The sequence below is a fragment of the Acanthopagrus latus genome, chromosome 24 (assembly GCF_904848185.1).
Source record: "Acanthopagrus latus isolate v.2019 chromosome 24, fAcaLat1.1, whole genome shotgun sequence".
NCBI classification, from domain to species: Eukaryota; Metazoa; Chordata; class Actinopteri; order Spariformes; family Sparidae; genus Acanthopagrus; species Acanthopagrus latus.
The window spans coordinates 9,328,306-9,353,007 of record NC_051062.1 but is presented as its reverse complement, the minus strand read 5'-3'; the positions used below and the strand labels follow the sequence as shown (position 1 = coordinate 9,353,007).

The 24,702-nt window shown below is 44.4% G+C and overlaps 4 protein-coding genes across 7 annotated transcripts; 2 read left to right on the top strand and 2 right to left on the bottom strand.

The window, feature by feature from the left end:
• Window positions 1-357: 357 nt before the first annotated feature.
• gpbar1 (G protein-coupled bile acid receptor 1) lies at window positions 358-5,819 on the top strand. Its single transcript, XM_037090701.1, has 2 exons — window positions 358-631; window positions 2,417-5,819. The coding sequence occupies exon 2, from the start codon at window positions 2,455-2,457 to the stop codon at window positions 3,508-3,510; it is 1,056 nt and encodes a 351-aa protein (XP_036946596.1). The 5' UTR covers window positions 358-631; window positions 2,417-2,454; the 3' UTR covers window positions 3,511-5,819.
• Window positions 5,739-10,693, bottom strand: LOC119015077 (keratin, type II cytoskeletal 8-like). 3 transcript variants are annotated; one of them, XM_037090698.1, is made up of 9 exons: window positions 10,496-10,693; window positions 8,961-9,169; window positions 8,796-8,856; window positions 8,595-8,690; window positions 8,268-8,432; window positions 8,039-8,164; window positions 7,736-7,956; window positions 7,577-7,602; window positions 5,739-6,683 (listed from the first exon to the last, which is right to left on the bottom strand). In XM_037090698.1, the coding sequence occupies exons 1-9, from the start codon at window positions 10,655-10,657 to the stop codon at window positions 6,463-6,465; spliced, it is 1,287 nt and encodes a 428-aa protein (XP_036946593.1). In that variant the 5' UTR covers window positions 10,658-10,693; the 3' UTR covers window positions 5,739-6,462. The 3 variants fall into 3 exon arrangements, with proteins under 3 accessions (XP_036946593.1, XP_036946592.1, XP_036946594.1); XM_037090699.1 differs by having other exon boundaries at window positions 6,584-6,727; XM_037090697.1 differs by lacking the exon at window positions 7,577-7,602 and having other exon boundaries at window positions 5,739-6,727.
• A 274-nt stretch (window positions 10,694-10,967) lies between these two features.
• On the top strand, window positions 10,968-15,284 carry LOC119015076 (keratin, type I cytoskeletal 18-like). 2 transcript variants are annotated; one of them, XM_037090695.1, is made up of 8 exons: window positions 10,968-11,385; window positions 11,480-11,562; window positions 11,650-11,806; window positions 11,890-12,051; window positions 12,130-12,255; window positions 12,609-12,838; window positions 13,486-13,520; window positions 14,041-15,284. In XM_037090695.1, the coding sequence occupies exons 1-8, from the start codon at window positions 10,996-10,998 to the stop codon at window positions 14,376-14,378; spliced, it is 1,521 nt and encodes a 506-aa protein (XP_036946590.1). In that variant the 5' UTR covers window positions 10,968-10,995; the 3' UTR covers window positions 14,379-15,284. The 2 variants fall into 2 exon arrangements, with proteins under 2 accessions (XP_036946590.1, XP_036946591.1); XM_037090696.1 differs by lacking the exon at window positions 13,486-13,520 and having other exon boundaries at window positions 14,041-14,206.
• Window positions 15,095-23,730, bottom strand: arpc2 (actin related protein 2/3 complex, subunit 2). The gene is made up of 10 exons (XM_037090702.1): window positions 23,507-23,730; window positions 21,221-21,255; window positions 20,638-20,750; window positions 19,211-19,256; window positions 18,742-18,928; window positions 18,553-18,646; window positions 17,838-17,964; window positions 17,657-17,757; window positions 16,844-16,944; window positions 15,095-15,631 (listed from the first exon to the last, which is right to left on the bottom strand). The coding sequence occupies exons 1-10, from the start codon at window positions 23,578-23,580 to the stop codon at window positions 15,610-15,612; spliced, it is 900 nt and encodes a 299-aa protein (XP_036946597.1). The 5' UTR covers window positions 23,581-23,730; the 3' UTR covers window positions 15,095-15,609.
• Window positions 23,731-24,702: the final 972 nt, after the last annotated feature.

The following is a 24,702-nucleotide window of genomic DNA, read 5'->3' as shown; positions in this document are numbered from 1 at the left end:
CCCATGATTCTCAAACTAATATCGACATTACACGTTGCAGAGTCTGTCTCCCGAGCATCTGGAGAGCATCATGCCGGGTGTGAAACCACATGCCGGGCCTCCTGATGTTACCCTGGAATGCACTTATCATTTTTCAGGGTTGCCGTGATAACAGCCTCCCATCCTCTTCCATTCATGGAGACGCTCTGCAGGGGCCTGGACGGTGATGAAACAGCAGGAGGCCAATGGGCGAAAAAGAAGAGCAAAAAGTTAGTCGGTGAAGGGTTAGTGAAAGAGCGACCCCCCCCCCCCCACCCTTTCAGGAAAAGACGTCCAGTAAAGCTGCCGTCACCACCTCCTCCTCCTCCTTCAGTGTGCACTTCCCCTTTAAAGTATCTGAGAGGAGCAGCCACACACTTGGCTCCTCGCTTGTTGAGCATTTTAAAAGGCTGCTGTGACTGAAGGGATCTTAAAGGATTAAAAAAACGAAAACCAGAGAGAAGCTCCTGTAGGTCACGGCGGATGCTGCAGCTTCTGCTCGTGGACATGACATGCAGGGGAACAGGCTTAAGTTATCAGGGAGCGATAAGGAGCTGTGTTTTATGAGCGCTGCCTTTGTGAAGGGACACATGACTGGACCGTTCATCCCAAGGTAAAAGACTCACTGCTCATAATCTGCAGCTGATCACTGTGCATTTCTGTTTCTAAACATTTAAAGTCGTGTGATTGCTTTTCTGAAACATGTATTTGCATTGTGAAGTCACATTTTGACTCTGCTTTTTCTTTTTTTCTTTTTTTTTTTGATAAATCCAACACAGCCAGACAGCAGGCGTAAAAATCAAGCACTAAAGACCTTTTAATATCAGTAACTGCTGAAGCTGAAACTGAAACTTTGACACTGTAAGACTCCTCTGAATGAGCTTGCAGATTGGATGTAATGTTGAAATACTGGCATGTTGCAATGTGTTCATTTCTAAATGTCAATGATTCTTGTGTTTTTTTAAGTCCAAGTTAAACAGACACTATAAAGCACTTACCCACACATAAACAGGACGTCATAAAGCGCAATCGCAACGCGTATAGACATAAAACTGTGTGTGATGTAGGTAAAACGGACTTGTTTGGATTGTCTCCACGGGGTGTATCACTTTCTAAAACATATAATAAGACACAAAGGGAGGTGTAACTCCAGAGTCCTGCCCCGATGAATTATTGAATGACAGTGGCCCCGCGTCCATTAACGTGCGCTCTTATCTCGGCTGTTAGCAAACAAAAGAGGCTGAATTTAGTGTCGGTGGTCAAACGAGATGACAGAAAAGGAGCACAGCAGGATGTGGTCGCTGGGCTGTCGCTGGTGTTTCCTTTGCTGTTCAAGTCTCTTTCACTCCTTCGAATACGCCAAAGAGAGAATGTGCTGTGCATTATGAAGAGGCTGCTCTTGTAAATATTATCAGTTTCATGTTCCCTGGCTGCACTTTGGTCAATCTTTGCTCTTGACATTGACTCCCCTCCCCTTCTCCTCGTCCATCCAGACTCCGTTTGAATAAATCATTCAAAACATCTTTCCACCATCCACTTGAGATTGCTTTGAAAAGTGGTCGCCGTTTTGAGGTTGAACACGACGCCGTCCTTCCAAACACTCTCTGTTTATTTAAAGAAGGAAGGTTTCTCGATGTAAGATTGCCGACTGCCGATTGCAGAGGAGCAGCTCGACCCAGCGGCCTGAATGAACATCTCTTGCTCGATCAGTAACATCTCTATCGTCTTTATAAATAGAAAGCGCCTCCTATCTGTTTCTGATAATCTGCTCTGCTTCGCTTCCTGCTGTGTTTTTCTACCACATCTTTTCTCCATCTCTGCTCAATTGCATTTCCTCCGCGGGCTTCTCCGAGGCCTTTGTTTACGCACGTTGAGCAATAACGGCAAACCAGATAGTCACCAAAAAAAAAAGAAAAAAAAAAAAGCAGCACAGTTTAGTGTCAAAACCAGTGAATAGGTCAAATGCCGGCGACTCCCCACAGTGAATAACTGTTCCCAAAATAACCCGATGTCACATGCATGACACAGTCGCCGGACCTTCGCTGAACACTTCAACGATTTGGTTAGGTTGAGGACAACATCGTGGTTCAGCTTAAAATAACTACGTTCCTTCTGTAACTTCATTTACAAACGTACCTTTGACAAAACTGTGCAACTAAGGCACTGAAAGTATTTGGTTTGGTTTCAGGAAACAGCATTGTTCTGGGGCGAAACTTCGCTGTGTTAGTAAGTCAAATTAAGTCACTGCTGACTTCTAGTTTCACACATCAGCCTCCTGATTAAAAGTCCTGTGCTTGTTTAACTTGACCGTCCATCTCCAGCCTCCTCCCGATACGGACTATACTTCTTATTTCCTCCTTTGCATATGTTTCATAACCATGTGTCTCCTTCCCGCCAGGCTAGCTGCATGTTGATGGGAGTGGAGCCGGACAGCGAATGGGAGGAAGTCTGCAGATTAAACACAAGATGGATTACAACGACTCCCATGCCTTGCTCGCCGGGGAGCAGCTCATCTACGCCATCACCATACCGCTGTCGACGTCCATCATCCTGGCCAACCTCTTCATCATCCTGGGCATCGCCTGGAACCGCCAGCTCCACAACACGCCCAACTACTTCTTCCTCAGCCTGCTGGTGGCGGATCTGTGCACCGGCGTCGCTCTGCCTTTCATACCCTTAATGGGCCTCAACCGGGAGTTGAGTCTGAACTCCTGCATGGTGGCTCACATTTTCCCAAACTTCCTCTTCCTGGCGTTCCTTTTCAACCTGGTGATGGTCCACTACGAGCGCTACATTTGCATCGTCGACCCCCTGCATTACAGCAACTTGTGGATGCACCGCAGTTTTCCCCTGGCGCTGCTTGCGGTGTGGGCGCCGCCGCTTCTGTATGCGTCACTTCCTGCTTTTGGGTGGAACAACTGGTCGGGGCCAGACTGGGACGACTGCTGCGCAGGGAGCCAAAAGATTGTGCCGCTTTCAAACTGTTCGACAAACGCAACCGCCTGCTGCTCGTACAGGCGAGTGTTCTCCAATGCTTTTATCTACTTGGAGGTGTATGGACTCGTCCTACCTGCCATTCTTACCATCGCTGGCATGACCGGCCGCGTTTTGTGGATCACCCGAGGCCAGCTGAAGGACATCTGTCGCCTCCATCGCTCGGTGGAGCGAGGCAGTCAGGCCTCGGACCGCGAGCAGAGGCTGAACCTGCGGTACACCCGCTGCGTGGTGGCGGTGTCGCTGACGTTTCTGGCGTGCTGGGTTCCCTACCTCATCTACATGCACGTCTGCGTGGCGTTGCTGATCAGCGACACCAAGTGGAGCTCCACCACTCACATCGTGCTGTCGTGCACCGGCATAGGAAGCATGGCCGTGGTGCCGCTGGTGCTCGGCCTGGCCAACAGGCAGTACACAGAGCCTGTATGCAAACTGCTCCAGAAACTCCGAGACCGGTGGCGGCGGAGGACGCAGGGATCCGAGGAAGTGGCGGTCTGAGGAAGTACCGATGACTATGAATATTTCTGCAGGAAATGATGCTGCTAGGGGTTGATGAACATCACACACACAGTATATTGATCAAGTGCACCAGGAAGAATTATTGCAGTCCGGCAGAAAAAACACATTTGCATCGATTTATTCACAATTTATTTATCAGTGTTCCTTAAAGAAGGCTGCATGTTGTTTTACAACCATGACACTGGCTTTTGAAATATAGGTTCTGTCTGTAGCTGTCCATTTATGAAGGATGACCATCACATGGTACTAATTTAATTGAATATACTACTGTATTAGTTGCTATCGTTGAAAAGGTGAGGGATGAGTAAGTCAATGCTGTTTATGGCAAAGCTTTATAACCAGCCATCATCTCCAGTGACACTACAGCCTCATCTAGAGGCTTCTCATCACAGCTCTGAGAAAGGTTCTGCTCTCCTGATGGCTCTCATTATTCAAAGAGGTCTCGCTGTGTGTTCGGGTAAAAATCAAATTAAAATCAAAAGCCTGTAAAGTGTAAATTCTCATTACGATCACATTGCGAAGTTGAATCAAACGACCCCAAACACAGCTCAGTGTATCTGTCTGCTCCAGACGGCAGTTTAACCGGTCGTGGGTTTTCTTCATCCGTCACCCGCCTGCTTGAAATGTTTACTCCCACCTCCCTCATTAGTGTTTATCTGTAAACTGGTATGCAAGCTGAAGAGGGGAGAGGGAATCATCCACGGTGCGCGATGCAGGACGGGAAGAGGATTAGAGCCTCAGCGTGAACACGAGATGGAAGAAATGGTTTTTCTTCCATCCGATTTGTTACAGGATGGTTTAACATACAGAAATCAGGCCTGTGGTTCACAGAAACATCTCTTGTATCTGAAGGCTAAATCTCGTATTTGCTGTACAGATCCATTCAAAGGGGAATTAGATTTTTATTTGAGACCTGATTAAACGCTGACTGTCTGACGTTCTATTTGTTTCCCCGATCAAAATGTGGTTTTAAGCGTGTGGGTGGGAAAGAGACGGTCTGCGAAGGGGAGCCGGGGAGGAAAAGCAGACTTTAATCAAATCAAAGAGCAAACAAGGTCTGAACTGTTGTTGGACGTTAAGGAGGGACGGGATATCATCATGGGGTCAGGGTACAGTGTGTCTTTTCGTCCGTGCCAAGCCATGTTCCAGTATGTTTTCCACATCACGATGTCATGGACGCATGTGTCCTGAAGACAGAGGAGAACCGGGAGAGGAGGAGGAGGAGGAGGAAGGAAAATGAAGAGAGGACGAGACTTTCAGGCTCCAAGCTCCTAATGACTGAACGCTGTCTTAATCAAGTAGACTCGTATCTAACGATCACACTGGACCAAAACTCAGTGTGGATTCTCAGCACTTTTTGTGCTTTCTGTTTTTGGCAGGTAGACGTTACTAACCACTCGTAACGTGACGAATTATCATTGTTTTTTTGTTGGGACTAAAATAATTAGATAAACTGTGTAATCAAGCGAGTTTTAAAGGGTATCTTTGGACGGGTGCCATGCCAATGTTACGACAGCCTTTACTTACAAAACCCCAGTAGCCAGAAAAAATGTCCCATTGGATTATTATGTCGGAGCTGGGAATGAATCCACACCTGAGTTAACCGTGTTCCAACCACAGACTGGCATTTTGTGCATACAAACGCAGAAACAACAAGTCCACAGACAGAAGTTGTGTGTAATACTTATTTAATAAGACAGAAGTGCTATTAATTTTCTGCAGCTTTCACAGCCGCTGATACACCAGACAGCCATCTTGGATTTTGAGGTCGAGGCTGCTGAGGTGTGTCCGACTTTCACTTCAGGGGCTGTTCAGGCTGAAACTGCTGGCGGGGAACTTGGAAATGTTAACTTCCCATTTCAAATGGAGCGCACCCTTACATACTTAACATAAGTGACGTACTTATTTTTACTTGAACCATGGTTCTTTTCCTAAACCTAACTAACTAGTTTTGATGACATTTATTGTTGTCACCATGACGACAAAGGTCCTGTCCTACACATCCACACACATAGGTGTAATGCTAAGCTAAGCTAACCGTCTCCTCGCTCCAGCTACACGTACACTGCAGAGATATGACAGCGGTGTCGATTTTCTGATCTAACTCACAGCAAGGATGCAAATACTGTCAGCATATTTCCCAAAATGTCTCAATGTTTCCTTTCAGGATACTGTCTGTGTTTGTGTGAAGAAAAACAGAGCAGACATATTGTTCATGTTGCTTTATTTATTAACTGTATATCCATTGAAAGTACATGTCACCCTCACAGTAAACTCTGCAATGCCTTCTGATTGCCTCGTCTTTAATTTGACATGTCTGAGGTACAAATATGCAAATACAAGTAAAAGAAGAAGAAGAAATTCAGGGGGAAAAACAGCATATAACACCACTGAGACAGAGACAAAGACGAGTGTCTTTATTTATGGTATTCAGAAGAAAGCCAGATCATGCACGTAGTCGCTACCCCAGATCCATGTTTGAGGAACATCTGAGTACGGCCTGATATTAACAAGATGTGGAATGACAGAACAGAAACCTTTCACGCCTTTAAGTTCCTCATTTTATTGCTCACCTCTACATCTTTAGATAGGTGGGGGTTTTCTTTTAGCTCACAAAGGTTTAACAGAACACTGCAAGTCTCAAAATGCAAACAAAGATAAGAAAGCCTTTTTTAAAAACAGCCCGACATAAACAAAATGTCTCCAGCGTCCAGCACAGATTCTGGGAAAAAGACGCTCAACCTGCCGAGAAGCAACTGTCAGACAGTTCACGCTACCAGAAGGCGCACAGAGGAAAATGATGACTGCTTTGAAAGTAACTTACATGATGATTCTTGATGTGTTTAATTTAATTTAATTTAATCTTAATTTAATTCACATTTTGTGGATTTGCTGTAATGCTGCAGACAGAGAGGTGTCTGACAGCGACTGTCATTCGTCAGTGTAATGGGAGCTTTCAGACACGACCCTGCCCGCCTCCACCTGCACCCGGATCAGCAGGCGCTTCTTGGAGGCGGGGTCCTCTGGTGGGGTGACGGTGCCTGCTGGGATAATGTCGTCGGCCAGGACAGAGGTGGTGGTCGGCCGTTTGCTGGTGGTTGGAGGGATGATGGTGCGTCCTGGCGCTCGTGGCTTCACTGGCAGGTGAACGTCTGCGTGCAAGTAAGGACTTGGATTGGTTTTGGGTTTTAGAAATCTGAGCGAAAGAAAGGTTTGATTTTAGAGGCATACAAAACACGAGGCAATCATGAATAAGCTGGTATGTATTAAACTGATGCTGAGTTTTATAGTGTAACTATTTAATGTATTATATTAAATGTGCACTATGTGTGTTTTTTTAATACCATAAACTAAATAAACATATGTCTTTACATAGTGATTTCCTACATTTCCCAGAATTCTTTTTAACATGTTTTCCACTAAAGTTTTTGTACAACGCAACTTTAAAGTTAACTAAACTGTAAGCCAGTATAACCCTTTAATATAAAATATATTATTATGACATGCATAATTAGAACTTATGGATGGATGTCAAAATTAATACCGAAAACACATAGAGGGCATCGCAAACTGTATCTGCCTTTAACTAGTTAGCTCAGTTAGCCCTGCAGCTAGTGGTCCAGACTGGGAGTTTTCCTTGTTATTATGTGACAGGACCAACCAGGGCTAGCTGGTTAGCATGCTAACTTCCTGTAGATATACTGTATCTCTGCAACACAATGCAAAGACATCCCGAAGTCAAAACTATTATTTGGTCGAGTTTTGTTGATAATTTTAGGTACATTTTGAATGTTTTCTTCCACATTGCAGCTGTAAATTTATGCACTATGAGTTTATTTTGATGCTGAGCCGCTTCAAATAAATAATAAATAATATCCATATGTTTATATTATTATATTATTATTATATGCATCATCTGGTTGGGAAAAAAAAGTCAAATACACCACGAAGCAACCAAATGAAGCAAGAGAAGCCATATTAGTAGATTTTTACGGGGTTAACAGGGCTGCTAACAACAAAAGTAAAGTAACAAAATGGTTCTCACCTGAGTGGCGCATGAGGTCAATCATTCTTCACAAAGATGAAGCAGAGACAGGTGTTAGTGCAAGCATTAATACGTCATGGTATACTTCAGCAAACAGCATCATGAGTGGATAAACTGAATAGAGGCTCATGCGTGTTGATGTGCTGCAGAACGGCGTACCTCCGCTCCTCGCCCTCCAGCAGCTTGTGGTAGGTGGCGATCTCGATGTCCAGGGCCAGCTTGAGGTTCATCAGCTCCTGGTGGTCGCGGATCTGCCCGGCCAAGTCCTGCTTAGCCCGTCTCAGGGCTTCCTTCAGCTGGCTGATGTCGTCCCGTGCCTTCTCCACGTTGCCGTCCCCTTCTGCCCTCGCCTCGTTGATGTCCTGCTTCAGGGACTCTTCCTGAAAACAGAGACGATCAGACATGAGCGACACGTTCGGCTGAACTCTGAGAGTTTCTCGTGTGTGTGTGTGTGATCCAAACCTTTCTTATGAGACTTTCCAGGTCGCCCTTGAGCCTCTGGATGTGGCGCACCACGTCGGAGATGTCCCTCCTTAAATCACGCACGTCCTGCTCACGCTGTCCTGCATGTAAGACCAAGGCGTCCATCTAGTGTGGGAGAAACATAAAAATGTGAGCAATATCAAGAGTGATCTTAAAAAAACAAGCGCTAAGTCGTCTTCTTTGAGCGTGATCTTCTGTTTTAACCCACCTTTTTCTGGTTCCAGTGCTCAGCCTCCTGCCTCGAGCGGTTCGCCATGTTCTCATACTGCTTCTTGACGCTCTCGATGATCTCGTCCAGGTCCAGAGACCGTTTGCTGTCGTCACGTAGGATCACCGTCTGGTTCTGGACTTGAGACTCCAGCTCCTTGATCTCCTGCAGGGGGCAGAAGTGGGCATAACAGAGTTCAGTTTTTATCGTATCGTTCCTTTTCCATGATATCTGTTGCCATGTTTTCCCTCTCAGCACATCAGCGCATGAATCTGATGAGTTCATTAAAACTTCATAAAGAACGAGAACATGATAACTCATCGGTACCTCATCAAAGCCAACCCTGAGGAAGTCCAGCTTTCCCATCAGGTCCTCCAGCTCCAGAGCCAGATCCACTGCCTCCAGGTGACCTTCATCTACATCCTGGTTCACATTACACACATGGTTAATAACAAAAACAAGGCATAGAGTGAAGAAATCACTTTGAAAGAAGTGGAATAAATACGCAGCACAAGAAGCCTCCCGTACCTTTTTGTTGACGACAAACTCATTCTCCAGATCAGCTTTCTTTTGAAACTCGTCCTCGTAGCTGGAAACCAAAAGAAAACAAAGACACATTCAAAGTTGATTGAGGTTCAAACTGTGAACAAGAAGACAAACTCCATCAAATGAGCTCCATCGTGACCTCCTGACCTCTTCTTGGTGTCCTCCACCTCCTCCTGGTTCTTGCGCAGCTCCGCCTGCAGCTTCTCCTGGTCGCGGAGCAAGCTGTCGATCTGCTGCTGCAGCTCGTCCTCGATCTGCCTCACGATGTTGTCGATCTTCCCGTCGTAGTCCTCCTGCTCCTTCAGGATCTTCAGCTTCGTGTCCAGCTTCTTGTTCTCGTCCTCCAGGCTCTTCACCTGAGGCAGGAGACGGACGTAAAAGGTCAAAACAAAGAGAGAGAAACAAAAAAAAAAAGGAATGGTGGGTCTAATTATATACTGTGGCCAGAAGCCTTTGAGAGTTTGACATGTTATCATTATGTGGTTGGTGTTGAGGAGTTCTGCTCGCTCCAAACATGAACGTGTATCGTCCTATCAAAACTTCACAGACCTTCTTCCATCACATGCAAATCTTTCTGCTCATTCCCACCCAATTTATTTCAGCTCACATTCAAAAACTGCTGAACCTTTTAGACCTCAGACTTAAAGTTATGTTATGATCCACAAGGTGGCGTCACACACAAGTCTCCACCCTCCTGAATCCTGCAGAGGGAGGTGATTTTCATGGCCTCAGGTCACACGAATCAAACACAAACGCAGACGCTGGTTTTGTGCTTCGAGTCGAGCTCCGGCATTTGAAACTCTTCATGAAATTATAATGAAAACATAAAAGAGAGAAAACCTTTATCTTTAATCCAGAAATTATTTTAAAAAATAATGCATGTTTGAAAAAGGCCAAGGTGTACACTTAGATAATCTAATACCCAATTAATTAGATCTTATAAATACAGAGCTTCACACACTACACATGCACAAAGTACTCATTTTGTATTGACATTATCAAGTAATCAACTTTATCTTCTGAACATATATGAACTTTTTCGCATCACTGTACATAAACAATATTAATTCAATAACTAATTATCTTTATAAATGATGCACAAACATTGAATGATATGAAATCTTATAATAAGAATAAACCCCAAAAGATGTCAAAAATAATAATAATACTGTTCTGTTATTTTTCTCTCCATGTTTTGATAATGTATTTATTTGCCTTTTATCTGTAATCAAATAAATTATTTCTAGTCTTTTTAGTCTAATTAAACCTGATTGTGGTTCAATTTGAAGATGATAAGTTACAATCAATGGTATTTAAAGGAACAATATGTAGTTTACGGGGAGGAAATCTTAATCATGCCAAAATAAATTAAATTAAAAAAAAAAAACTGACCATAAAAGACAACACAGCTTCATAATGCTGTACTTTGTTTATATGTGGCGGACCCTGCCACCTCTGTAGCTTCAGACAGTGAACATTATTTTCCTCTGAGAACAGTTTGTTTATTCAGATAAGGAAAAAACAAAATATTTCTGAGTTTATATTTATAACTACAATATTAAAAGTTAAATTTTCCTCATCAAAACTACACAGTGCCCCTTTAACCAATACATTAATTTAACAGAGCAGTAGTAATAATAATAATAGACTAAACACTAATAATGATAAAGTACTGTACAGACCTTATCAATCAGCCTGACGAACTTGTCATTCAGTCCGACCATGTCCTCCTTCTCGCGGGATTTACCCGACGGGTCGATGTTGTTGGCGGTCGGGTAGCTGCGGGCGGGTCCGGTGCCGCTGGGGGAGTAGGACTGGCTGCTGTAGTCTCTTCCTTTAGACATCCTGCTGCTTGGAACTGTACGCTGAAGACTGGAGGCTTGAAGACTGGAAGATACCCGCAGCGCTCCGGATCACCTGCTTTTAAAGGTGGACAGGGACCACCCCTCACCTCCCCTCACCTCTGCACGCGTCCAATCCAGAGAGGACAAGTGAGCGGAATCATAAAACATCTGCATGAAATACTTGATTTTCCACTTTGTGCCAGTTTGTCCAGACGCGGTGAGCCAATGGCATCTGTCGGGGGACGGATTGGTGCGTAAAAGCGGGTATAAAACCCACCTGTACCTGTCCGTCACATCCATCCTCTGACTCTCCGAGCCAGCGCTCTCTGTCTGCAGTCATGCCTTCTAACACAGCCGCAAGCATGTTCGGTGGAGCCGGGGGCAGAGGCTCCAGGGTGTCCGTGGCGAGCCTGCAGGGGCTGCGTAACGTGATGCGTAACGATCCGGAGAGAGACTCCGCCGCCCCGAAGGAAGCGGCACCCACCGCCGCTGCCGCACCGCCTCCACCTCCCGCTGCCGCTCCTGCTGCTGCCGCCCCCGCCGACGACAAGCAGACCCTGCGGGGTCTGAACGACCGGCTGTCAGGCTACCTGGGCAGGGTGAGGCAGCTGGAGAAGGAGAACAGCGACCTGGAGAAACAGATCGATGATATTCTGGCCAAGAGGAAAGCACCGGAGGGGCGCAACTGGGATGATGTGGAGAAACCCCTGGAGGACCTCAAGAAGAAGGTTGGTGATGAAAAACAATACTCTGGGTTTGTTATTCTCTAGTTTAACATTTGGGAACTTCCCCTCAGTATGAAGTGTGCATCCCTCTCCTCAGATCAGAGACATCACCATGGATAACGCCAAGCTGCTGCTCCAGATCGACAACACCAAGCTGGCTGACGAGGACTTCAAGAACAAGTGAGTTGACGATGATTCGGATCACAAAGCTGATTGAAACGAAACACTGGGAGACGATGATGGTTGGGTTCCTCCCCTCATGTGCAGGCTGAAGGATGAGACGGAGGCCAGGAAGGAGCTGGAGAAAGACATCGAAGATCTCAAAAAGACCAAAGAAGACACCAGGCTGAACTGTAAGCAGACGAAGAAGGAGATCGAACTGGTGAAGGAGGAGCTCGCTCGCCTCAACCAGGAGCACAAAGAGGTGAGATCTGAGACTTAGACATCAGGGGGGAATAACATTTGAACGTGTTGGATTTGGGGTAAAGATGTCGCTGTGGTTCCTAGGAGGTGGAAGTCCTGCGTGAGAAGATCAGGGACTCGGAGGTGAACGTGGAGATCGACTCCCAGAACTCCAACCTGGCCGAGATGCTCAACAAGATCCGAGCCCAGTACGACAAACTGGCCAAGAAGAACCTGAAGGAGACGGACGATTGGTATCAGAGCAAGGTACGTTCAGGCGCTTGAAGCCGGTCGACTCTTTTTCATCCTCTGTTCATCTCATCGTCTTCTTCCTTCTTTCTGCAGTTTGACAACATCAAGGTGGAGGAGGCCCAAAACAACGAGGCCTTGAACTCCGGAAAGGTGGATCTCAAGGATCTGCTCAAGAAGAAGCAATCTCTGGAGGTCGAGATCCAGAGTCTGCACAGCACGGTAATGCACAGCTATTCAAGAATAAGTCCTTTTACCTGTTGAAGCGATTATTCCAGAGGTGTATCGAGCAACTTGTTTATGAAATTATCAGTACGTTATCATGTCAGGAAAGATAAAAACCGCCCTCAGGATGTTAGTCTACCTCTTCATTAGCATTCCTGTCGGCCCTGTCATTACACAAACCTGCTGCTTTAAGCCTGACATGTCTCACTGCAGTCTGAAGGGCCACCTGGACCTGCTCTGACGTAACAAAACAAACAAGTCGCAGAGATCTTTTTTATGTATTTAAGGCTCAAAAGCCACAAGTATTTGAGTACATGACCCCATAAATCAACTGCATGTCTCTCTTTCAGATCTACCATCTGGAGGAAACCCTCAAGAACACCAAAGTAGACAACGGTCAGCGCCTGGCCCCCCTCAACCAGGTGATACTGGACCTGGAGCAGGAGCTGAGGAAGGTCAGGGCGCAGGTGGAGCACCAGGTGGAGACCAACAACAACCTGGTGTGTGTCAAGATGAAGCTGGAGGCGGAAATAGATCACTACCAACAGCTGATTCAAGGCATGACGGCCGATCCTGAAAGGTGAGGCTGGCCACGGCTCAGAAATACTGTGTGACGGTTGTTGTAGCCGTGTGATGTTTAAATATGCAAATTTATATTTTTTTGGAAAAAAAACAACTTACAATGACATATTTGTCCAGAAGAGAGAGGTTGACATTTGGGAAAACATCATTTGGAGCTCTCAGGCAGAGAGTTAGATGAGAAAATGGATTCTGCTCTCATGTTTCATACAGCAAGTGTTAAGCTACAGCTAGTTAGCTTAGCCTAGCTTAGCACAAAGAATGGAAACAGGGGTGAAACAGCTAGCATGGCTCTGTCAGAAAATTACAAAAGTCTGCACACTCCCTCCTCAAAAGATTTTAATCAGTATGAAAAATAAAAAAATAACTACTTGTGGGTTTACAAAGGGTTATGCAACATGCTAATTGTCAGATTTTGTTAGCTTTGTACAGAGTTCGTCTAGCTGTTCCCCCTGTTCCTGCTAGGCTAAGCTAACTGTATACAATAGCTATAGCATCTTATCATCTAGCTCCTCGCAAGAAAAAGGTAATGAATATCTTTCCCAAGATGTCAAACCACATCTTTTAACAAGGTTTAAAGGACAAAACATGGTGTGCCTGTTTCCCACTGGTTACGTTAGCATGCTTATCCTCCTCTCCCCCCGACAGCTTGGAGTTTTCTTTAGAGGACGCGGTGCAGAGCGGTAAGTTCTGGATCCCACCAGGGGAAGATCATCTCCGCCATGTTTGTGCTGTGACGCTGATTGAACAAGTTTGTTTCTGCTGCCAAGGAAAGACCCGGGTCAAAATACTGACTGGGAAGCCTTTAAAGCAGTTTGGTCTTGACACTCAGTTGGCTCCTTAATTTGTCAGATTTTGACCCTCGTCAAAACTTGAAATTTAACCCTTTAACATTTAACGGACAAGATTTGAGCGGTGTCAATCTTCTCATTGTCATTATTTCTCAAAAAGTCAAATGATTTCCTTTAAGCTATTCACGTCACTTAACTGCACCCAGCTGTCACGTTGCACCCTGTTAATTGCATGCAATCACAAATCAATCACACAAAAAAAACCATGTATATGATTTATTTGTCCCGTATTTGATCACTCGTTGATTCTCTGGCAGACGCACACAGAGATTCATTAGACTGAATGTTTGGGCCTGGAAACTGTCTGTAAGAAAAAAAAGAAAGAAAAAAATTGGATTCATCTTGTTTGCAGATCCGCCAAAGCCTGAGGAGGAGGTGCCCAGGAAGCGGGAGGAAGTGCAAGAAGAAGCCCTGGTGAAGCAAGAAAGTGCCCCTGCTGACAAATCCACTCCCCCAAAAGCCCCTGAAGACGCCCCGGCCGAGGCAGAACAGCTGGACGAGGACCCAATCAAGGCCGAGACGGTCGCTACTGAGAAGGTGGCGAGCGACGGCCCCGCAAAGAAGAAGAAATCAAAAAAGTCCAAAAATAAGAAAAATTCATCCTCTTCCTCTTCTTCTTCCTCCTCCTCCTCATCTTCCTCCTCCTCCTCCTCCTCCTCTGATAATGAAGATGAAAAGCCCAAGGAGTAGCTCTGCTCTGTTCCTCCTCTATCGCAGCATCGTATCAAACTGTTTCTCACTGTCGCTGCCAAACCTGTAAAGCCACTATGAGCTCCTGAGGGAGTTGGTTTTTTCCTCGCATGTCGCCGAATAAATAAATAAATAAATATGGTATTGAAAAAGTCACCCAGGAGTGTTTCATTTAGTCTGTTGATACGTTAATCATGTGGCAATTGTTGTTTACCTTCATATGATGTACTTCAAAAAATATTGAGATAACACAGCTGATTTTATATTTCAACAAAATATCCTTGACAACTAAGTGATGTGAGCAAACCTCTTCTTAAGTCGGAACATAAGTTTAAAATACATTTACTTTAGTGTAAGAGCATTTACTAAACTGTTACCATTAAATCTTTGTTTTAGCTCTAATATGTAGCTCTATGTACGACATTCAATATCAATATGACAAGTGAACTACCAGCTATAATGGACCAGCTGCATAGAAAATGCTCCCTGCACACTAGGAAATGAAATATCATCAGCAACAAAAGACAAAATTAATCAAACTGAATCCATAAATGGAGTCAACATCCAGTGTCTGTTACTGTAGCAGTCTAGCGATCTCGTTACAAGGAAATTGTCGACTAAATAAATTCAACCGAAGTCTGTTCGTGTCAACAGAAACACCACATGCGTTTGTATAAGAGTCACGCTGTTGTCAGTGCAGACAACTGCCATAGAGCTTTTTTTTTTGTAAGAGTGATTTATTTATTTCTTCAAATGAAGATGGTACAGACGACATGAAAGCACAGGGGAGGGAGGGAGGAAGAGGGGGACTGAATTCATCCAACAGGTGGATATTGCATGGTGAGGTGGGTCGAGGGGGGCAAGCAAGAGTACCAAATGGAGTAAAAGATATCGTATCAAAAATTTCAATCTTTTTTTTCATATATATATTTATATAGGACTAATAATTCTCTTTAACTATGCAAAGCAAGGAATGCCCTTTTTTCCATTTATCTTGAGCCTTGGCTTTCCCTAAGTACAGCCAACATTATTATTCATTAAAAAAAAGAAGAAAAAAGAACAAAACAAAACAAAAAACAAAGACTGTGGACACGTTTTCAGGGGTTGGGCGAGGGCATTTAGAGGCGTCCTGGAGTCCTGTCCGATGTGGCGTTGAGTCTCGGTGTAGCGCGTTTGGGCGTGTCCGACTTGGGGGGTGGTTTTGAATTTCTCTGGTGTGGGGGGGTCGGCCTCAGCGGGAGAAGGTCTTTCCACTGAAAATCAAACAAAAGACACGTTAGACATCACGGAAAAACCTTTCAGCAGGGAATTAGGATATCTGCTTTCTTGTCGAGAGTCAGACGAGGAGACTGATAGCACTTACACGCCTGTGCTGTAAATCATAGCTCAGTCGGTTAGCTTAGCTTAGCAAAAAGACGAGAAATGAGGAAATGGCTACACTGACTCGGTTTGAGGGTAAATAAATCTACCTGTCCTCAAAACCTCACCATTTTTTTATCATTTATATCTCGTTTGTTGTCACTGTGAGGCGGCCAGCAGAGGCACCAGGAAATCACTGCTCCCCGCCAAGAACTATTCCGGCACACAACCTCCCACCAAAACCCCACTTGTTATTTTGACACCTTGGCTTATGCTCCGACTGAACAAACATGACATAATGTGTTAAAGCTTTAGAAGTGCCGATAGCTAAATTTAGTTTCGGTCTTTGTGCTAAGTTAAGCCTGCTGCACAGGTATGAGAGTGATACCAATCGTCTCATCAAACTCTTGGCTAGGAAGCAAATACCGATCAAGAACCTATTCTGTTAAACCAAAACCAAAAGCCTGAAGCTGTACCAAAACGTCGGCCCTTTCTGATGAGCCTGTATTAGTTGCCACGGTGTGTTTGTTTTGGAACTGGGAGAGCAACTGTGAAATCCTCATCTTCGTTATCTCGCTGATTAACAAAACAAACGGCGTGTGATTGACACTTCCATTTCGCTTCCTTATTCCTGCGAATTTCATAGCTGGCAACACTTGTGGATCTTGCAGCCAAGGGTTAGTGTGAGATGTTCGAAACTCACAAAGATGACAGCTGTGGGGGGTTCTCTGCCCATTCCGGTTACACATCAACCACAGAACAAAGACTCTCTGTGCTCTGGCGGTACATATCTTCCAATTATTTCGGGGCTAGAAGGCTAAAAACAGTTTGTGTGCAACTGTTTGGAGGGTTCAGAAGAGAGGAGGTCTGTAAAAATTCCTTTCTGACTCACTTCAAACACTGCGAAAACAGTGACCACACGCCTCGAAAACACACTAAAGATACAAAGCTGCAGATTACAGTCGACTCAGAAAGAAACAAAACGCAAAGACAGCGTATGTCTGAGCCAAATCTGGTTTTATCGCGCGTACTTGTCCTGACACGAATGCTCAGTGACGACGAATCGGCGTAGAAGCGGGAGGCGGGTGTGGGCAGGGGTTACTTACGAGATGGTCTTCATCTCCTTCTTCTCGGCGTCGGGTCGAGCCCGGTTCAGCACCTTGAGGAAGTCTGACGTCTTGGCCCTCATACGTGTGTGGATGTAGGCCTGTGGGGAGAAAGATTTCCATCAAGTTTTCATTGGGCAAAAACAAACATCTTACAATGCAGCCGAGGAATGTTGACGTTTTGAGCCAGGTGCTTAAACACAGAGCGCGGCAGAGAGGGACAATAGCAAGCCGCTGTTTGGTCGGCGTGTAACCTCCTCGTTCTGAAGTGTCACCCACCCACAGATGCCCGTAAATCTATCTGCCGTGTCACCCATGCAGGCAGAAACGCCCACTTCCATTACCTGCACTCTCGACGCTGGGCGCCTACGAAACGCGACACACAATAGCCCCGACACATCCCTCTGACATGCAAGTCATCCTAAAATGACTCTGATTAGGGTTTACAGCAGTGACGGGGCCATCAGTCGCCGTGTGTAATGTGTACACAGGTGCAGCGCTGAAAACCTGTGCGATCGCTGAGAGAGGCAGAGCGAGTCGTCATCAGTTTACAGCCTTCGTTTGATCTCACCCGCGGCTGGACTTTGTGGAGACAGGACTGTCAGGCACTGAGAAGTACTAAAGACGTACGATTACGGACGACAACCTGCGTGTAACCTGTGATTAAAACAGACGTTCAGCTTCAGTGGGTGTGCGACAGGTGCTGTGGCGGACCTTCCACGGTAAAAATGCCCTGATCCTACAGAACGATTTGTAAAAGAACTGATGCAGCATTTGGTTCTGGTACTGGACCAGGGTTTGAGTGGAACTGACCTTGGAGCACTTTATGTGGTAGTGCAGGTAGTCCCTGAAGGTGTGGATGAGGTTGATGGTGTTGTCTCTGGCATTGGCATTGGTGTGACGTGGGAACAGGACTGAAGACATCAACAGATCAGTGTCAAATGAGTTAAACAATCGCAGAGGTACACGTGCAACTTGCTGTACAGGTACTGACCGAAGGTGATGTATCCAATGTTGTCCCCAACAGCGGCGTCTGTGTCCTTCAGCTCCAGCGGAGGCTCCCTGTGGCTGAACAGCACCTGAGGGGCTGTGTGGCTGGCTCGCCGACCCTCCTTGAACTCCTACGGACGGAACAAGCAGCGTATAGTACCAGATTTAGAGGTTTTATTTTTTTATTCACAGTAAGATGCAACATAACGGAGTATAATCAATTACTTATCACTGCTAATACAATCCTTACAATTACAAACTACAAGCATTAAAAGAAAAAACATAAAATTCATGTCTGAAAATATGTATTACATTAGTACACTTTGAGTTTAAATTGAGTTAATCCTCAAGAAAATACTTAAGGACGTTAGCTTCCTAAATGTTAGTGTTATTACATTATGTTAGAACATCATAACATTACCTCAATTGTTATTATATTAGCTTAAAACATTATTATGTTAGCTTAATGTTCACACTTGGTTCTAAAATGGTTCCCCACACTGCCAGCCTGGTGGTGACACTATTTAAAGACTAAATGTGCTATTTTTATTGTCTCCTTTTTTTTAACTGTTAACCAGATACAAATTAATTGTAAATGGCCTCTTTTTAAAGAAGCTGAACCAGAGTAATTCTGGATTTAAGCCATTTTGCTTCAGTTTGTCCTGATCTGTAGGTGCTGTCTTTCACAGTGAGTTTCATGCACACGTGGCCTCACACACCTGCATGAAGACCTTGCCGATGATGACATCGTCGTCGTCTTTGAACACTGTGCTGAACACCACCGTCACCCTGTCTTTCTTGGACTCCACATACCTGAGAAGACAGAACATGTCAGTAAGCTAAGACCTCCAGAGGAGTTAAGACCAGAAGAGTAATCCTGAGACGTTTCCAAACCCTCCCTGACGTACATGGACTCGTCGTCTCTGTAGTGGACCACGGCCCTCTGCTCGCCCTCTTTGCCCTCTTCCTGGAACTTGAAGTACTTTTCAAAGACGGAGGCGAAACAGTTCCTCTTGAGCATGCCCGCCTGGTGCACGACCTCATCTTTGTTGGCTGGTAGTGCGTCCAGGTCGTAGAGGAGGGACACGTTGTAGCCTGGGAGGAAATGACGAGGATTACATGAGGGCTGTTTCGATTTTCCCATCAACCCTGAAGTTTTCTCCTCAAGAAGCCAGTAAGAAAATACTGAACCAAGATATTCTAGAAATGAGGAAATACGTTGACATGGACTGCTACGTGATCAAGTGTCACGTTGGTGTTCAGATTTTAAAAACTAATCTGATGTTAAAGATCTAAATATGATCACGATAGGATGTAAAGGCAGCTCTGTTGGCCGCAGTAGAAAAAAGAACGATCAGTAAACTTTCGAGAACTTACCGGCCTCTGGTGAAACCAGGAAATTCCCATAGACCCTCTTGAGCAGCTGAAATAAAAAAAAAATAGAAAGACATTTATTTATATTGCACTTCTCTTTTAAATCAAGCACAGCACAGAAAAGACACGACGCAGAATCTGAAGCAGAATCAAAGGACACGGGGAAAGACAGCAACTGAGGACGTGACTGAACGCTCACTTGTTTCTACTGTAATGCTCGAATAATGAGAAACAAGAGTTAAAGAGAGTGACGATCAGCTGTCCTTTGATTTTTCAATATTATTAACACTTTTCAGTGATTGTGGAGATCCCCTGAGCCGGCTGTTTGAGAGAAGAAAACGTCAACACTTAGGAAAGCTGAGCAAAGAAACAAAAAGTCTCTGTACGGCAGCAGACAGGAAGGAGGTGTTCTGTCTTTTGGAGGTTACAATCATAACACGGGGGCCTCCGCTATAATGGATACCTGTCACTGAGGAATGCGAGGGGGGACTTGTGGAGATATATGCAAATCAAACTCAGGTATGGCAATAATAGACCCGACAAAAGACGGTGTTGTGCTATTTTTCCAGCGAACTGTAACCTGAGCCGCATGCAAAAACACGAAGCAGAGAGCCGATCAATTACAACACCGTCCCCTCCACCTCCACCTCCACCTCCACCATCCAAATAAGACTCTTCACAGGCCCAATAACTGACTGTGACACTGTCGGGGCTGTTCGCTTATCCCTCCACTCTTCAGATTGAGGGAACAAGGAGAGAAGTGTCTGGACGGCAGCCAAGACACTCGCACACAGTGGCTCACTGCTCGCAGTCAGCACTTCCTCGCCCGGGGTGAGTCACACGAGACTCACTTCCTGTTTCTGCCAGAGGCCTCGGCAGCTGCTTTCTTCCTTACATGGCAACGGAGCTCTTGTGGCGGAGGTGTGCTGTCTAAATGTAGCAAATCATGACCTCAGTCAGCTTTATATTTTTTGATACGCCGTCATCTTAGATCGACACCCAAACCAAACAGAAAACAAACGTTTAAAAGGTGTGAGCTGTGAAGGTTCGGGGGAAGAAGAGAAAGATCTTCATTCACTGTTTTTTTTCAAACCCCTAAAAAAACTGAATGAACAAACTCTCTGTTTTTATGACTGAATAAATCGAACAGACTGATCCTTAAAGGAAAATCTTTATTTCTGAATTTGAATTTCTGCTCCAAAAATTACACAGTTCCCCCTCAACATAATTTCTACACTCTAAGGTTTTTCCAGGGCTTTTCCAGCCTGGATTGTGCTTTAATATTTATATACTGTGTGCACACCTGTGTTGAAGGTTGTGAAAATAGCATAACAATTCTAAAAACCACCCAGAACTGTCTGCGAGGCCCTGTTTTCTGTCAGGGCATGCAAAGGGGAAACTTTTTTTTCCTCTGCGCGTTCGTGTCGTACCTCATCAGCACCGTGCTCCTGCAGCTCCTTGTAGAACTTCAGGGAGATGCTGACCATCACTTTGGTCTTGTCCCCATTGGGGTTGGAGATGTGGTACAAGACGCCATCGAAGTCTGCGGCAGAAATGAGAAAATAAAGCGGGTGATGATTGAGGGACCCCCCCCCCCCCCCGACCCTTTTACTCCCAGCAGCTCGACACAGTTCGTGCTCGGATGAATGCGCCCCTCTTAATTAGCAACCTCAGTTTCATGCTGGTGGCACAAGATTATTTCAGTCAATTTCACAAGTGAGCTGTAACTCGGCGCTATCTGGCAGTGATTACTGGCAGGGCCGATCGTGTGCAACAGGTTAATTGCATAATAGGAAGATAAGTTGTGTGATGACAGCAGCAGCGCAGCTATGAATCACTATCACCTGCTGCAACAGCCTTAAAACCTTCTAATATACCTAGTGGTGAAAATCAACATCTGCAACCAAGCTGTTGAGCAACTGTGTGGTCTGATCCAAACAAAGGACATACAAAAGGAATCTGATGCAGTATCTAATAAAAAGCTGTTAGATAAGGTGCCACGTTGTCTCTCACCTGCAAACGTCACATCGACGGCCTCTGGTTTGGTTCTGCAAGCAGAGGAAAAACAAGTTACGAATAAATACATTAGAGAAGTTCCTAAAAGGTCATTTCAGTTGCATTTTTAAACTTAAAATAGCTGACTTGTCTAAAAGTGAGAAAACACTCAGAAAACGGTCAAAAATTAGGACAACTGTACAAAAAATTTGCAATCCTACATCCAGGTTGAAACAGTTAAGTGCTGTTGTTAAGATCAATAACGGATGCCCAGCTTTCTAATCTAACCCAAGCTCTGATTAGACAGACATTACATTTTACTGAAAATTCTGTAAATATGTCACTTCAAATGTGCACATTATTTCATAAAATTGATATGATCAATCTCTGGTCCCAGCTTCTCAACTGTGAGGATCTTTATTAGTGAATTCAACAATGTACACACTGTAATTGTGTGTGTGTTTGTGTGTACATGCATGTATTTTTTTAATATAAAGTATGTATGTATGCACAGATGTGTCTGCTTTGTTTAGAATGTCTTGGTTGTTTTCTTTCCTTTCCTTTGTGTTTTTATTGCAAGCACTGATATCTGTGTTTGTATGAGACGGTGCAACAGACATAATGTTGAATTGAATTTCATACACCATCAGTGGCACAAAATATCAAGGCTTCACTGTTTTTTTTACCAATCCCAGACATTTTTAGTTTACACAACTGGCAAAATAATCAGGAAATAACCTGTAAACAAGTTAATAACAGTGTTGTTCATACTGGAATTTCTCACTTTAGTGCAGTGCCTTGAAAAATGATGCAATTTGACACCACGGGGAGAAGTGACACAATTAAAAGGTGTTTCATTAAAAGATAACTATATGAAAGCTATGACAAGACATCAGGTTATGACCGTTCTTTCCTTGACTAGTAGCAGAGAGCAGCAGAATGACTGTACTAAACATTAAACATCACATTTCTTTCAGGAAGCATCTGCATTTATTCTGTTTGGATCTGGCATTTGAGGTTAATGTGAGTCAGGGGGAAGAGAGAGCGATACGAGTATCGAAGCAGGAGAAAAATGAGAAACAAATCTGTTTCAGATGTTCAAAGTCGTGAGCATAAAACACAAAGATCAATATCTCTACAGGCCAGCATGTGCCATCGCCAACAAAACACAATATGACCTCATCGCATTACCTGGTGAAAACATTAATCTTCATATTCTAAATTTCAACCCCCTGACATCAGCTGTCCGGCCCAAACAAAGAGGATTTTCAACTGAAATGAATCCCTGTGGGCATATTTTCTTAAACCAGCAAACTACTATACTGGCCTGTGCTGTTAAAGGAGTATTTCTAAGGTGGATGCTGCAGCAGCTTGTCTCCTCTATATAGTCTGCATGCTTCAGCAGCTGCAGCTGGCTGCACACAGCGCTCAGACTTGACTCAGCTTGACTACAGGAATGCGGAAGCTGGAGAGACGGGCGATGGTTAGCTAACAAGTAGCCGCTAAACTGGCTCTGTTGTACCGTTCAAAGCAAATTAATGGTCTGTATTGCCTGGAAACAGCAACATTCATGAAATATAATCAGCCCTGTGCTGTAACACTGCGGTTTGTGACACATGACGTGGGGGAAAGGACACCGGATATGGCCAGTTTTTACTAGCTTGACAGACCTGTTGTGTCAAACTCTGTAAGCCTCATAAAAATGGGTTTAACCGGTTTAATCCCCCAATTAATATGGGTAAAATGTCTATAATAAATGCCTAATGGAGCCGTTTGTATACGTTTTGGGTTAATACCAGGATATCCAAAAATGGATCCTCCGTTACCGACGAGGAAGCTAGCATCCCACATCAGCTGTATAGCAGCTAGCTAACGTCAGTCTAATGCTATGGATCCACGGAAAACGTATTAAAATTAGTTATTTATTATTTGACAAGTCAGTGTTCGAAAATTAATATATAATACTTTGTTATTTTGCATTCACGGACAGTGGGGGCGGACCGCCAGGGGACATGCAATTCAATGGGGTTACAATTTCTGGCACTACACGGACCGTGCAGACACACCCCAGCTTCAGGCAACCCAGTCACGGACGAGTCTGCAAGCTAATTCAGTGTGTTTTCAACATTTTTTAATTACTCAAATGAGGCTAGTTAGCTAACTTTCACAACGCTGCACACGTTTATCAGCTGCATCCGAGACCCCCACGGCTTCCTTTAACGCAGCCACCATCTCCAGTCAAACGCTAAAGGGGAAGCTAGCTGTCGTTAGCATGGCTAGCCAGGTGTAACAATGATTTCTCACCCGTTGGATGCGCCGTCGAACTTCAACGTGAGCGTCTCTTCTATAATGCGGTTATTGATTTCTAACAGGATCATCGCAGCGGACGCCGGTGTCGAGGAAAAGGGGGAATGATCGGAGCTACACGGTGGGATTAACCGCTTTGTGTCAAATTCTGCAAATTTTTCTTCCCTTGACAGACCAAACCGCTTCCGCCGAGGCTCCTTCCGCCTGTCGCTTCCGCGTATTTTACTCCCAGGACCCCATAAGACGAGGCTGCCCGCTGTGTTGCCTGTAATAAATTCGTAATGACAGTAATTGACAGTTTAGGCAGATTAGAGAGTAAAAAGATGGTTTATTATTAACTTGTCTTTTTGATTTTGCATCAAACACAATTAAAGCCCCGCAGTGTCAAAATACACAGCATAAGCATAATATACAACAATATCTTCTCACCAAAATTACCATTAAAGGTGCACAATGTCAGAATAAATAATAGAAAATAAAAAATTAACTACAACTATCAAAAGAATGTAAAGATATACAATATGCCATATGTATTGTGTTGCAGAGATACCACTTAAACCACTCTGAGCTCCCACCTTGGACCTCTGTAGCTTACTGCATGGCTAACTGAGCTAACTAGCTAACAGCCGCTACATATCAGCAGTCAGTAGCTACTCATGGACATGCAGCTCCCTATTTATTGGTGTACTAATTCTTACATATTTCACTGTTATTTAGCCCACACAAATACAGCTGTTTAGTACATAACTCACAGAGGAACTCTATGAAAGTAAACAGAACAATAATGATGTTATTTACAAAAAAGGCTTGTATTATCATTTCCAACTATACTCATAATTGTTTTTGCTCTAGTTGGTTTTATTATTTCACAAAAGTTCCACATGTTTATACTTATACATTAATACATTTATTACAATGCAGCAGTCTTTAGATGGTGAGGGGGTGAAAATTAATCTATGAGGGTTGTTCATCTTCTGAAACGCAACAAAAATAAACTCATTATTAACACGTTAGATGTCTGTTATTTCATGTTCATATGAATAAGTCCAGAACCAGTGCCCCAGATTCCCAGAGACCCTGAACACCTCAGGTTCACACTTGCTTCTTCATTTAGTAATTTAATTAATTTCAAATTTTGTGTTGGAATATGCACATATAATGTACATTAATCAATACAGCATACTATTCCCCTG